Source organism: Salminus brasiliensis, chromosome 16 (genome assembly GCF_030463535.1).
Source record: "Salminus brasiliensis chromosome 16, fSalBra1.hap2, whole genome shotgun sequence".
In the NCBI taxonomy this organism is placed as follows: domain Eukaryota; kingdom Metazoa; phylum Chordata; class Actinopteri; order Characiformes; family Bryconidae; genus Salminus; species Salminus brasiliensis.
In genome coordinates this window covers 25,622,425-25,638,053 of record NC_132893.1, presented here as the reverse complement: position 1 = coordinate 25,638,053, position 15,629 = coordinate 25,622,425, and the positions used below count along the sequence as shown (strand labels likewise).

The window sequence follows — 15,629 nt, the reverse complement described above, 5'->3', positions numbered from 1 at the left end:
TCAAACGCTGACTGAAGATCTGCCTGTGTGGATGTGGTCTCAATTCTGACTTTTGTGTTTAGAAGTATATAAGTAGTAAACAGTGAAGAGCTTTTGTAAGTCACTCTGGATAAGAGTGTCTAAATGTCTTAAATGTAAGCAGTATATAGAAACTAATTGTTCGTTTAAAGTATGTGTACTGAATCAGAAAGCAGTGTGGAACTGATTATTGAGTGGAAGATGAGTATTGTTGTTTGGGGGCATGGATCATTCTGCGTAATCCCTGCCAGTTTTTAGGCCAAGACTTTTGTACTTGTACACAAACGGAACATTTATAACGGCAATATGCCAACTTGTGTTTAGTATGTGTTTTTCTCTATGTAGACAGCCCCCTACAGTTGAGGACTGGAATTGACATTTACGCCACTGCCGTAAACATACCCATGAGCTCTTCTTTGTAGACAGCTATAAACGTGCATTTGTTAACAAGCTGAGAGATCCAGGACCGGTCTCTGAAGACAAAGAGGCATGTGAACTGAACTGATAAAGTAATATTACAAGATTTGACTCAGGTTTTGCAGCATGATGCAGTTCTGGCAAGAGGTCTTGTGCAGCTCCACCACAGTAGCAGCATTCTGGCCTGGAGTGGCAGTGACAGAGACGCTTTTCTCCATATTACATATCAGTATGCCATCAAAATGACTCTAAAGCTGCCAGTTTAATGTAGAATTGCCACATAGTGTTACAACTGCAGTGTTCACGCCATCATTTCTGGAACACCCTGCTGGCAAGGTTATGAAGCTGACATGTGGAAACAGTGTCAAAGTTTATTACATGTACAAATAAAAAGTAATCAACATAGTCATAAAACACATTTTATGGTAAACTCAAATGGACAACTGGTTGAGAATTCACTGCGACGTGTTAAAACCAATTTTGAGCAAATACTGTTGTTGACTGCCCAGTCTGCAAGCCCTTTCACCTACTAAAAAAAGTTGTTAACAAGCTACCTATCACAGTGAGGATAAGAGAGAGAGCTGATGGTTTTTACATGGTTTTCAGGTAAACCCTGGATACAATCAGAGGGAGTCATTTGCCTTGTTTGATTACATGTTATTTGAGTTCTTCTTCACGGCTTGTCTTAGAGAATCCAGTCCAGTCCACGCCACAGAAGAGTCATTATCTTAAGGCCAAAAGCTTGGAGTGAATGTTTGCCTCATGGAGGCGTGATGTTCTATTCCCAAGCTTGGGCTCACCCACATCAAAAAGTCCATCAATACATATGACAACGTGAACTCAGAATTAATTACTTGTAAAATGTCAACGAAACAAAAAGCATGAAAGGCTTTTAATATTTCCACTCTCATGCACAGCAACCCTTATTGAAAGCATATTTCACATCTCATTGTAATTAGGAATGGTCCACCACAATCTCCAAAGCCTTGCTGAGAAGGGGAGAGAAAGGATTGATGGTCTACTTGGAAGAATGACATGGAATAAACCAGACCATTCTTTGTGTCTTTTGCTTCTCTCAGTATTCAGCCACTGTGCCTCAAGACTGTCCTTACGTCCTGCTGCTTTCCATCTTACTTGTATGTCCAAACCTCATCCAAGTTTCTTCAAAAATGTAATATTAATAAATAGTGTCAATGGGGACTTTGTCTCCTATGTGCTGCATTAAAAGCCTCTACTTTACACTTTATGTTGGAACATTGCTGTGATGATTTTATTGCATTCAGCCACCAGAGCATTAGTCAGTTCAGGTTCAGTTGGATGATTAGTTCTGGATCACAAACGCCACTAGTCTTACTCCTCCCAGAGTACTGGATGGAGCTCCGTCACTCCAGAGAAGGCAGTCCCACAGCGGTACAGCTTAATGACGGATGGCTTTGTATGTACGCCTACTCCCGAACATGAGCTTTTGCATCCTGTTGTATTGGCAGTGCTTTTCTATGGAGACTACACAATCTGTTTGTGCACAATTAAACACCACTGTCAGCAATGGGATGAGTGTCTGGATATTAATGGGCATGTAATGTATGAAAGATGAGAGCTAGTGAGGTCTGAACCATCAGTGTAAGTTTGGCAAGACATTCTGTTTCAGCTGGATACATTATGTATAAGAAAGAGTCCAGCAGAAAATATAAATGACTTGGAGATTGAGAACCATGCTGACTATGAACCTACGTCAACATCCAGAAGAAAACTATTCAGTCGAAAAGCTTGCACAGAAAACTGTTGTTGAACCTTGTTGCTCAAGGTTCCCAGCTCAACACAATGCATCGATTGAGATGTGTTGAACAGCTTGTTATGCTGATCCACAGCTATTGTTAGCAACGTGCTAATGCTAACAAAGACAAGATCCCAGTCAACAGTTGGTTGTCTCCAAAGCTCTGAAACAACAATCCACATCTCCAGTGTCCTTCAGTAGTCTTTCCAGAGTTAAACAGCAGGATCAAGGTCATCAGTGTGCTTCAGTGAATCCACTCTCAGTGTCAACTCTGGCGTCTCACAGTTCTCAGGTTGAGGCCGTTCCTCTGTGTCCACTCTTTTAGAGTTCAAAGTCCAGTCACACTATAGTTTCTTTGGACGGCCGTTTGGCCCGTGGCAATCCTGGCAGTGACGGGTTGCCTGGCGATTCTCGGTGTGATTTGGGCAGCAGAAGCACAACCCGCTGATTGGTCTGACGCCATTCGTTATACAGACGGCAGTGATACCTGAGAGACACCTGCAAAATACAAATACAGAGGTTAGAGCTGCTCAGAAATTTTTAGGCAATAATAATAATAGGCCTTATTCACCAACCGTTCTTAAGAAGAAATTGATTTCTTGTCTGGGATTTGTTATGTTATGAGGACAATGGGATCCATCATTATAAGAGCAGAGCTGTGAACAATTCTGAGGTTTAATGCAACACTATGGAAAACTGGCACTCTTTGCTTCTGGGAAGTGTAATTCGTACCACTATAGGACACACTTTTCTGGGCAAGCTGAGAGATACAGAACAGTCACTGAAAGTGAAAGAAGCACTAAGTAGACTGAGGCAGTAGAGTAACATTACAAGATTTTACACAAATATGTCTCGGATTATGCAGCGTTGCGTAGTTCTCACAAGCGTCACAATGATTTTGATTTCTGATATTTTATTGGACTAAATATTTATAATCTGACTTTTCACTGGACTGTATAATACATAATATAATCAGACTTTACACTAATATATCTATTCTATAATACTAATAACATTTATACTCTGTGGCAGATAAACATGAATCAGGCTTAATTGGCCCCATGCCTAATGCCAAGTAAGGAATTGTGTTCTATGAAATGATGGTGCTCCATCCGATACTTTTGGGATGTGTTGGGGAGTTGGGGGTGAGGTGGGGTGGCATTCATCCAACACCCTGACCTCACTAATGCTCTTGTTGCTAAATGCAATCAAATCCTTAGAGCAATGTTCCAAAATCTTAAAAAAAGCCTTCCCTGGATAGTAGAGACAGTTACTTCAACAAAAGCAGGAATTTCTAATAGCCTTAATTTCACAAGATACAGTGAATGAGTAGGTGTCCCAATACCTTTGTCCATGTAGTGTATCTCCTATTCTACATTACAAACATAAGTATGGTACTAATTGAAAATCCAGACTCTGCATTTTCTCTTGCTTGCTTGCAAGGGTTAAAGCTGAGCTAGAGGCGAGATCACAGAGACTTTGAGGGCGTGAGTTCCAGAGTTTGAAAGCTATTACACTAAACATGCTGCCACCCACTCAGGACAATCTGAAACAGGACACATGCAAAAAGGCTGTCAGCACTGTCTGCCAGGAGAGAAGCGTGGAAGCGGTCTAACACGGCACACTGCGTTTCTGTCTATTCATAAAACATGCATTTCAGCAAACCTTTAAGGACCACTCTGCTTAGACAGCTACGGCCCAGCAATCAGTAAACATCAGTAAACAGCTGTACTGAAGCTTGCTTATTTTTACATCACTAAGTGCAAGTAAACAACATCTAATTTCAGGGACATTCAGATTCACTGGCAGAAACACATTCTCTCAAGGGCTCTTCAGCAAGATACCCTAGAAAAACCTGACTGCAGTCAGAGCACGGCTTTAACTTTTGCATAAGTTTTCGTTAGGTGATCTCTGCCGAACAATCTATTGCTTGGTATGCCAGAATTCACTGAGAAATGTAAGGGCAGAGATTCTACTTCTGTGTTGTCATTTCTCTTAACCTGTAATTATTATGTCGTCTTTCAGCATAGGTTTTTTAGGTATGGGCGACAGAGGCAGCTGCCAAAATGTGTCATTTATTTTTCCCATCAATTATATCACAAACCTCAATGGGAGTTGGAGTCTGTATAAGGCTTTGCTTAGTTCACATCCTGACAGCTATAACTCAAAGCTTTTAAAAATTCTAAAACACCAAACCAGCCATGCCAAAAACGACCTACCTATCACAAAATAACAACACAAAACAAAATTACTACTAAAGTCCTTTCTTATTGTCTACAACCAAACACAAAGGCACCAAAAGCACTCCATGGGAGCACTGCTGTGCCACAACATCATCATGTGGTGTATTGTGTCTGGTTTGTATGAACCTGCTAGCACAAAAACCAGTGTGCACACGCCACTCTACTAAGATGAACTGGCTTTGTCCCGACTCTTAGTTTACAATGTTGGGAGCTGCTGTATTGTTGTACTGATGAATGTCGAAATAACACCACATCCCCACAGATGACTGGCAGCTGCCACTTACAGCGGCCACTAACACCTGCCACTAACCAACTGACAGCTGCAATTACCAGCTGCCAAAGCTTGTAGGTTACTATCAGATGCCAACCAGTCAGTGGAACCTGCCAACCAAGTTGCAGGGGCCAATAAAATGCTTTCTTGTGATATTTATGAAACCACATCCATGCCGACCACAAGGCATTCAAAGCTGTACCAGGTTTTATTAAACCACATGAATGAATGAATAAATGAATTAATGGCAGGCACCATAGAACCAATTGGAACTCCACAAACTGAGATAAGCATGGCATTCTGATACAGCCCTGAGGCTTTATCTTAGCGTGGTCAACATCATGACACATATGGATATGAGCCATATATTCAGTCTGGTTAATAAGCTACCACTGACCGAATGGCATGATAGTCAGTGTCTGACAGTAACTTACAAGTGGCAGCTCTTAGTGGCAGTTGCTAGTCAACCACTGGCAGGTGCCACTAAGCCAGTGGCAGCTGTTAGTGGCTGCTGCCAGCGGATTAGCGGCAACAGCAAGATTCCCTTGAAAACCTGACTGCAGTCGGAATATGACCTGAACTGTTGTAAAATAGGCAATCTCATATCTCCAGAGCCTGGGACCGAACTCTATCCTCAGCGCTCACCAGCAAACCGTTTAGCTGTATTCCCACATCATCACTCACAAACTCCTCACAAGCTACAAACAGCCTGCAGTAATGAGTGGTCACATGAAAATGAGCTTCTGGCCGTGATGTAAAAAACATGAACTAAAAAAGCCTGAAATATTGGCCCTTTAATGTCAACACCGCTAACATAACACAACCATGCGTAACACAAAACACAGCGTGAGCTGTGCGTCAGGATGGATGTACTAACCAGGGTCCAGAAGAGGTAAATGGTGAAGAGTGCTACAGTGAGAGCGATCAGGCCCACGGCCTCCAGTCTGCTGGAGAAGTGAAGGTGGTCCACAGCCCCCCGCAGACACAGCCAGCCTGAGATGGTGGCTAGTGGTGTGATGAGCAGAAAACACACCATGTCTCCAAACAGTGTGCGCTTCTCCTGACGCAGTCCAGGGTTACGCAGCCACTAGAGGAGAAAGAGAGAGAGGTCAGATTTCTTTTTAAAACTCTTGTTCTAGCATCTAGTTGAATTATTTATGGGTTTATTGACTTGGATTCCCTGAACTGCTGATTGAATCAGTCTGTACAAGGTCTGGTCTTTGTGCAGGGTTGTATATGTGTGAATTCCTGCAGATGGTGCTGTGGAAATGGAATGTACACTTTTCTCAACCTGCATAAGAAATAAGCACCCCATGTTACTGTATCTGTAGCTACTAGTTGCCACTTCATTCAGAAAGCAGGGGAAAATCCTCACACTGTAATGGTCAACACCAATTGAGACAATATTTATTCATATGAGAAGTGATTTTGATATTACTGGATGTTGGAAGGTTTCAGTGGTCAGTACTCTTGGTCATTGGTTTCCAGGTGGTGGAGTGAGAGGAAGCAGAAGACATTATGTTGTCCACTCCATTGAAAGTGATGTATGCAGGTTCAGGGTGTAATTAAGTTATTGGACACAGCTTTCTCCAAGATAGAGCGGGCCTGGTCTTGGCCTGAGTCACATTAGCATAAAATTAGCATATTTCTTCCTTCAGGAGCGAGCTCCACACCACTCTAAGACAAACATCCTCTGAATACTCATTAACTCTGAGACACTACAGGCGGAAAGTTTACAATCAACAATAACTTTGTACAAATAAACATGCCATTTTTCATTCCTTTTTTTCCTGAAGTCATAACAGCTCAATTAAATGTTTGCGCCAGCAACATTCACCTGATAGGGGCAGTGGCTCAATGAATTGAGCTCTGGGTTTTTGTTCTCAGGGTTGTGGGTTCAACACCCAGCTCTGCTAAGCTGCCACTGTTGGGCCACTGAGTTAGGCCCTTAACCCCTCTGTCTTTCATTTGAACGCTTTTAAAAGCTTGATGAACTCAATCAGGTTTTTAAATGAAGAGTTTGTAATTAGATCATTAAAAAACGCTCAGTGTAAAGAACTCTTATTAACAAAGAACCTGAAGGCTTTTTCCAAGTAATCTGAAACAGGACGTTTCCACTGCACGAGAATTCATCATAGGAAATTTTGCCTCTGTTAATTTTCTATAGGTAGTAACGAACAAATGTGTGAGGGGTTGTGGGATGGTGGGCACCGCACACTTATAATTCGGCCCAGCGAAAAAAGTTGGCCCAACCTTAATGAGCCGCACTGACCAGTCAGGCAACGTTGCGTTGTCTGTGCACAACCAGTGAACCCATAAAGCACAGGAAAAAGCGAGGTGCTGGCAACGGGAGCAGGAGGATGCATGCAGTAAACAAACATGTGGATTGTTGTGGTAGGCTAATATTACACGATTTGACACAAATATGATTACTTACGCAGCTATCCGGCCCGAGTGGCAACAACAGAAGTGCTATTTTTCCTATTATTGTCAGTGTTCCATCAAAAATGATCCTGAAGTGATTCTTAATAAGTCAATTACTTGGATCAGGTGTAAAGTAAAAAAAATAGAAAATAGTAAATGCACTCTGGACCAGAGAAAGAACTGCATCCTATAAATTATATAAATATATAGTTAAATAATGTGTTTTTTTTAAATATAAATACAGGATATAACTGTAACTTAATACTTTTACAGTATTACGCAGTTCAATTACATTTTCCCCAAAACTGGTGTGCAGTGTGAAAAAATGGCTTTTTTTTTTTTTTTTTTTTTTTTAACTCTGTAGGCAATATCTCCACATTAACACTTATAATGTACCAAATTACTAGCCCAGTAGCATTTCCTCCTTCACAAAAGAAGAACACACAGGAGGGATATTTCAAACAGGAGCTCTTAAAGTCACGTAAAGAACTAAAGCAGTTAAAAATTCCTACAAGCTGACTCTTAAAGTTAAGCCCACTCTCTGTGTAGTCTGAGGTCATTACTCACACCACTAGTGTGAAAAAAAATGTGTGTAAACTCTGTGCTCAGTGGCACCTACAGATATAAAACACACAACACACATTACATCAAGAACTATCCCACCAGCTACTGCCACACCAGCTCCATACCGCATTGCTTCTGTGTCACAGTGCATTCATTTCACAGTAAAGAGCTGTTTTATGTATACTACTGTTCACATTGGCTGTTCATTTACGACCAAACTGAATTTTACAGTAGAGAGCTGTAACAATAACAGGCTAATACAGTTGAACATATTGTGCAGCAATTATTTACAGTGTGGGAACAACTGCATTAATAGTTAATCGTACTTCCATTCTCATTTCTATGACTCCTGTTTTACTGTATTGATCCACTGGACATTTAGCTGTCTAAAAATGTTGGCAACAGCACAGCCTCACCAGCACAACAGCACTGCCTAGACAGTGTTTGGTTAAGTGCACTGTCAAGGGCACATCCAGGAGTACCCGGTCAGTGCTGGAATCGGAACATGCTTCCTTCCGGTTGCTGGCTCACCTCACTTTAACCCTAGCACAGTGACTCACAACCCTGGTTCTACTCTTCCAGTGTTTAGAAGACATCTGACCCAGCTTCTCAGCTTATGGACAAGCCTTTCCTGAGTTAAACGTAGTGTGTTAAAGCAGAAAATCTCTAAAATTAGACCAGGATTGGGAACCTTTGCCCTATACAACTGGCAACATAAACACATTTTTAAGATTTGATTGAATTTGTTTTTGACATTTATATCTTTCACGCAGCTTTAATTATGTATGACAGGTTGCTTTATATCCAGCATCAATAGTAGCATATAAAATAAATTAGCCTGCAGAGGTAGGGCTTAGTTAGGCACGGGCAGAGTAGAACGTGGCCAATCAGAGCCTTTGCTGCATTAGATGTTGCACTGCAACCACTAGACACGTCAGCAATTGGAAAGGCGAACCACTGTTTCACAATAGCAAAAAACTTCCATCATCAACTGAAAAGCAATTACAGAAGCAGCATAACCTTAAATTCAACCTCTAGGGGGTGCACTAGCCAGCTCTGCAACAGCAAAATTGTTATTTATCACCACAAAAAGGTTATTACTATCCAAATGCTACAAGGGGTATGTGTGTGTGCAACTGTTGTCTAAAATGATTTAGAGTTTACTTGGGTTTTACTGTGCTGACAATCTAATTACTTAACCTTAAAAACAACTAAATGGTATTGATATTGTATGCTGAACTAGCCAGTACTATACTACACCTTTTAGTATAGTTTTCTTACACTCGAGTGTCATTGACCTAGGCTGGGCAAACTAATACATTTCTTCAAACAGCAATCAAATTTACTTGTTAAAACCATGCAAAGCGAATGACTACTGGTGTGGTGCAACAGATAACACCACTACCTGCCATTGAGTTACAACAACACCATGTGGGAGACCAGGGTTCGATTCCTGGTCTGGGTGACTATGCTGCGCTACACCAATAAGAGACTCCTAACGCTACATTGGCCCTCCTCTGTAATACGAGTAACCTTGTAGGTCGCTCTGGATAAGAGCGTCTGCTAAATGCCGTAAATGTACTAATGTAAATGTACTACACACTGATGGTGAGTGAGGGGGTAGACATGTCCAGTATGCAAAGAAGTCAATGGGAAAGGTGTGAGTTTTACTCATTAAGGTTGCACTGCCTAAACATAAAGTCCACCCCAAAGGACACCATGTTTAACTGAAACAACTCAGTTCGTGAAACTATTTTGGAAGCTTTCCTCAGATTCCACAATACAGGAAAAGGAGACTAAACCCTACATCTTCACATCTCAGCCTTTGCTACTACCTACTTATTTGATGTTATCTGAACTGTTTACAATAAGTAAAATCTTAATTCTTTCACCTTGCAATTAACTGGAACCTAAAACAACTAGCAGCAAGTGCATTTTGTTGGTAACTGAGTAAAGTCATGACAGCTCTTAAATCACACTGTGTGGAGCCTGATGTTGCCAATGCTAAAAATTTGTGCTAAATGCTGTGGTGGGTCATTCCCTGTCAGAGGGCCGTAATTAGCGCCATGTCCGCATGCACAATGGAGTAAGTGGATTCTGCATACATGGGCTGAGCTGAACCCTGCTGCACTGCAATTATGCACTCTAGTAACCTGACACACACACATGCACGCAACAGGGGGATGCTAGCTAGCCTGAGCTATTAGCACTGTGACTCTCTTTTTGGGATCTGCCTACTAGACAAATCTTCCCACCCTGCACAAATGAAAATGGGAACTTAATGGCCGCATTATACGCTCAAATTAAAAGGGTAAAAGTTTTTATCTTGGTGTTTAAACCACTAATGGTGGGATGCCGATCAGGATGTTTAGGCTACACACTATCCAGGAAATCTGTTTGTGCCTGCTAGGCTCAGTTATTTACAGATCTCAGGAAGGACTTTTTGCATCAGGACTTGCTGCACTGCTGGAAGTGGTATCAGGGTAGAGGTTATTAATATGGTTATTCAGAAGTCAACTTCTTCACTCATAAACTGCAGGAGCTGTTGAAGGTTTTCATTAGTGGTTTTCAGCTTCTCTCTGCTCACATAGCCATCACATTCCATCTGTGCATGACAGTCTCAAGTCACTGCACACACACACACACGCAAGCACGCACACACACAAATACAAACACCCTCTCTCACTCCTCTATTATGCCTTGTCAAGTCGCTGACACACAGGCACATTATTTTGTCGTACTATGTGCACTGACCCTCAAAAACCCTCTTATAAAATTATGAATTTTACATTTTATACATTATACATTATATACAACATACATACATGTTGCTAAAATTAAATAAAGCTGAATGTTAATTAAAGTGTTTTTCTTTGGTATAAAGATTACAGTTTTCCTAAATAACAATAGTTTAGAAATGACAACAAAAATAAAGAATATTAATTATCGCTGAAAGCACTACTAGAAACTCCTAAGGTTACTAATGAATTATGCTATTATAACAATATTACAATAGCAAATATTTGAGATAAAGTATCTTTGAATATTCTGTAAAGTTCTATATACCAGTATTAGGATTTGGTTCAAAGCCCATTTTCATGGAGATACATGTTTTTCATGCTAAACAAGTGTTGGGTTTATCCAACTACACATAAATGCATCCAGTTATTAACATAGACTATTAATAACTGACACATTAAAAACTATCATCCTTACAAAACTGCATTATTGCATAAAGGGTCATTTTAGCATTCAGTCAACATAAAGCCACACTTTGCAACAGACAAACAGCGTTCAACACAGCTCCTACAGCGTTCAACACTGAGGCCCAGCAGCCACATAAAATACAATGGGAAAGGTTTATATTTGACCTGTCAAGATTGCACAGCCCAAACATAAGCTTAACTTCACCAAGACCAGAAATGCACTCTCAAGCCCAATTAGTCGTGGTTGTGGCCATGGCAGAACATGCCTTGTGAAACATGAAGTTTGAATACAAATGCATGACATTGTGCTTACAAGAAATAATTAAGCTTTGTACCGGCTCATTAATGTACGTTAAAAAAGCACTATACAGTCATGTTTAGATGCACGACGGAATAAATGTGTCAAACTGGTATATTTTTCTTACGCAAAACCAACAACTATAACAAACATACATTTCAATTGCTAATTTAACATTATCCATCATATTTTATTCAAAAATGTTTAAATGGGTTTTTATTACAATGTATTTGTTTGAGAATGAAACTCTTCACCAATCGTCCTCTTCCATGACTGTCAACAACAGGTCTGTTGGAAAACCCTGAGTGTTGTTTTTCTACACCAAAACAATGCCGAAGGACAAAAAACAGCTCTGATGATAACATGATGACAGTACTGTGTATCTTCAAAGGCTTCAAATAAAAAATTTTCAAGCATCCAGGATGTTAAACTGAGTTCACGCTTCAAAAATGTGCATTCAAAGGTAACTCTTGAGGTAACCTACTTGACAAGAAACAACTAGAAATGATAGTTTATTACTATGTATCATTTAGAAACCTTGAATTATTGAACTAAAAATCTAAAAATAATATCTGGAGTCTATATTTATTTAATAACTTAACTTATACAGATAGAAAATAATTTAATCCTAACTGGTATTATTTACAATTTCAATTATGTTATTATTAAATAAATAATAACTGTGTGTGTATGTGTGTATATAGTCAGTCAAATATTGCTTTTTTGTAATGGTTAAATGAAAAACACAAATGTCCTCCTCTAGCCCTGTCGACCACCTTACACTGCTTACCTCACATTCTTGAGGGAACCTGCAGTGGCTGGTGGCTGGATTTGTCATAACATCTACAACTTCCTCTCTCCTCAACCCACTCCACCTGGCATCTTGCATTATCTTGTTGGCAGGTCACGCACTTTGGTTGGTTTTCCATTAATTTCAAGAAAATTTATCCTTTCAAACACTTCCTAAACATCAGTTCATGACAGGGTAGGTACTAAAATGGTTAAAAACAACACAAGCAACCTTTTTATATCTAAATTATACTGTGGTTTGTTATAACAAAACAGCTGATAGTGTATTCTCTTCCGTTCCCAGCTACACTCTTCATCTTACACAGCCAGATGCAATCTACTGCCATTAACCACAAGCCCCACAAGACCATATCCTCTTGAGAAACGAGAGCGTTACTATAGAGACTGTACCTCCAGCAGAGGCCGTGCCTTGCGCTGCACGCTGAACTGGAAGTGGCAGAGCTCGCAGAAGCTGGTGCTGGAAGCCGACAGCCAGTGCTCAAGGCAGCTACGGTGGATGGTGCCCAGAGTCCCTGCACACTCACACGGGGACAGCAGCTCCTCCTGCCCGCCACCGTCATGACAGATCCTGCACATGGGCCGCTCCACTAGAGGACTGGAGGGAAATGGAGAGGTTTCAGAAGCTGCAAACTTTTCACAATGTTACCAGGTAAACTGACTTCCAGCTACTAAAGAACATGTTGAAATCACATTTACACAATTTGCACTATATGTCCAAATGTCTGTGGACATCCCTTTTAATGAATAAATTCAGCTACTATAAGTTGCTGACCCATTGCTGACAAAGACGTGCAAATGCACACACACAGCTTGCCTAGCCCCTTTAGAGAAGCACTACCAAAAGAATATGACTCTCTAGAGCAGATAAACATGAACCTATTGCCACCGTGCCTAAAGCCAGACGTGAGCATTGAGCTGTGGAGCAGTGGAACTGTGTTCTCTGTAATGATGGTGCTCCAAACAATATTTTTAAGATCAGTTGAGAATGAGGTGGTGTGTTGATCATCTTAAATCTGGACCTCACTAATGCTCTTGTCGCAGAATGAAATCAAATCCTCACAGCAGTTACTCCAACAAAAGCAGAATAAACTCTTTTTAAGAAGAGTGAAATGAATAAGAAGGCGTCCCAATACTTTTGTCCATATAGTGTAGTTGATTGGCTTTGCTTCGTTTTCGCTTTCTTATTTTGCTCTAGTGCTCATCCAACAAGTACTAGGAGCTTGTAGCCAATAGGTTAGTATAATGCACACTATACATCCATAAATCAATATATCACATATAAAATCAATATCATATACATATACTTGCCTCAATCCACACTGGTTTCAAATACACTGTATATGTTGTTTTCTGACAAAATATAACATTGGTACAGAAAAAAATATGATGACTATAAGCCTCCACTAGGTGTTATATCAGGTTTGTAACTCCAGTGCAAAGGAGTAGCCTTCGGACTAAAGGGGTACACTTCAGACACCAAGCATGTTGGCTAATCAGCTACATTTAGAGTAAGGGTAACATTTATGATTCCCCACCTTACCCCAAGTATAACGAATCAGTCATCAAAAAGGTAACTTTTTTGTTGAAAGTTGCAAAGTTATGCCATCAACTCCAAGTGGTGTGTGAAGTTCCTGTGCTACGAGGCTAACATAGCTAACAAACAAGAGAAGCTCTGGTTTCACAAACTTTCGCTTTATTTGATGTTTGTACAGCTGTTTTAGTGTGTTACTGATCCGAACACCTATACAGTTCTCAGTAAAGGTTGCAGTGCTATTGGTTCTTACTCTATCTAGAGCACCAAGGGTTCTACCATCTGGCCTGAACACATGTAGATTAAAATTTACCCTGAAATGTCACTTAAAGTTTATGTTGCTTCAAGGCTTGAATGTATTTATGAAAACCTGGGTTTTGTCTTTTCTATACATTCCTACCTCAGTAGATTCGGATTTGACTAAATGTACCATGTCTGTGTTCTTGTTTTGGAGAGATTGAGTTGAGATGCATCTGTATCTGTATTTGTGTTTTACGTAGTCTGTATAAAGGAGATTTGTGTTTTCATTTACTATATGCAAGCTCATCTCTGATTAACCAATTCCCTATATGACATTTAATCTTCTTAGCTTTAGTCACCATGCTTTCTGTTTTGATAAACAGTCAGCATTTGAGAAATGTATCTGAAATGTCATCAACAACAGGACTGTTCGAAGATGACAACAGGGACAGCTTTGCTGTACTAGAACAACATCAACGGACGAAACCCGAAATGGAAAAACAACCTTGCATTAGATACTGCAATGCAAAACAAGATAATCCTCCTCTGGAGGAAAACGATAAATAAGTGAATCATAAATCCTTTAGCATTACATATGAATATGATATACAACTGATATATACAGTCTAACAGAAGAGTGCTATGCTTGACATTTTGGACAGACGTTTCTACAGAAAAATATTTACTGTGTGTTTTAGCTCAGAAATGACGAAAAATATTTCATGGCCAGATTTAACAAAGCATTAAGTTGAAAACACCTGGAAAATACAGGATAAGTAATAGCCCAGGATGGGCTTGAAATTGCAATCAGCTAACACCAGCTGACTCCAATTTCCCTTCTGTTTTTTGAGATTACTGTTTGAGTGCTAAAAGCTTGTTCTTCATAAGAAGAACTAGAATGGAGGTGAATGCAGGTCAAACAAGTTAATAGAAAGTTGATGGAGTTTGTTTACAGCTTTAGTAAAGGGCAGAAGCAGAGCCAGACTCATCTACTCATTTGGTAGACCCGCCCCCTTCTCACAGACCAAGTGTCTCAGACCGCCTTCACTGAGTTTACAGTGCAGAAGCAGAGCCCATTTTACCTCTGGATTTCTAGGTTGTCAAGTAAGTGTAATATTTCAACAGTAAAAAGTGCAGCTCATGTAAGTTCCACTATAATTCTGCTACTTCATGTAATGAACAGACAGGGTGCAATGCAGGTCCTGCAGACAATCTTGTGCAGCTAACGCTGCCAATCACTTAATTTCTAAGTGTAGCCCTGCCTTCTTACAATGTAGCAGAATAAGGGTTTAAAAACTGATCTCTGGAAATTAAAACATGCCAATATTAGCACAGGGAAAAATAGCTGTTGGAATTAGACACTAGAGATAGTGGGGGAAAATGAGATGGAAAATGGGCTGTTTTGTCAATAACATATGGGGATGGGCAGAGCTACACATCATACTACAAACAGTCATACAAACAGAAAGATGTTGCGCTGTCCATGTTTTGTACAGTCATTGCTTCCACTGTTAAAAGTATAAGTTCCTTGAGGATTTAAAACTGTGAAAGAACCCCTTTAGGTGTTTCGGGGAACCTTCAAGGAACTATTTTCTTCTAAAAAAACTTTTTTTGAAGGTTCTTAAAAACAGCTTAAGAAGTTCCTACACAGTTTCCTATTAAGGAACCTCCAAAAGTTCTTTTAACAGTGACAACTTAAGTATTGATTTTTACATTGGTTAATAATTGCTATACAAACAAGTAATGAAATCCCTATATAAGTGGCCTGCAAGTAAAATCTTACCACAAAACCTAAAGGGATAGTCTACGAGTGAATACTGCACTGCCCTTTCT

The 15,629-nt window shown here is 40.1% G+C and overlaps 1 protein-coding gene across 2 annotated transcripts in view; it reads right to left on the bottom strand.

Moving 5' to 3' along the window:
- Positions 1 to 792: 792 nt before the first annotated feature.
- Positions 793 to 15,629, bottom strand: part of LOC140537159 (E3 ubiquitin-protein ligase MARCHF3-like) — a 34,960-nt gene continuing 20,123 nt past the window's right edge. For both annotated transcript variants that reach the window (XM_072659403.1, XM_072659402.1), the window contains exons 3-5: positions 12,416 to 12,620; positions 5,601 to 5,810; positions 793 to 2,707 (exon numbers count right to left, since the gene is read on the bottom strand). In XM_072659403.1, coding sequence (XP_072515504.1) covers positions 2,549 to 2,707; positions 5,601 to 5,810; positions 12,416 to 12,620 — 574 coding nt within the window. In that variant the 3' untranslated portion in view covers positions 793 to 2,548. The remainder of the gene's footprint in view (positions 2,708 to 5,600; positions 5,811 to 12,415; positions 12,621 to 15,629) is intronic.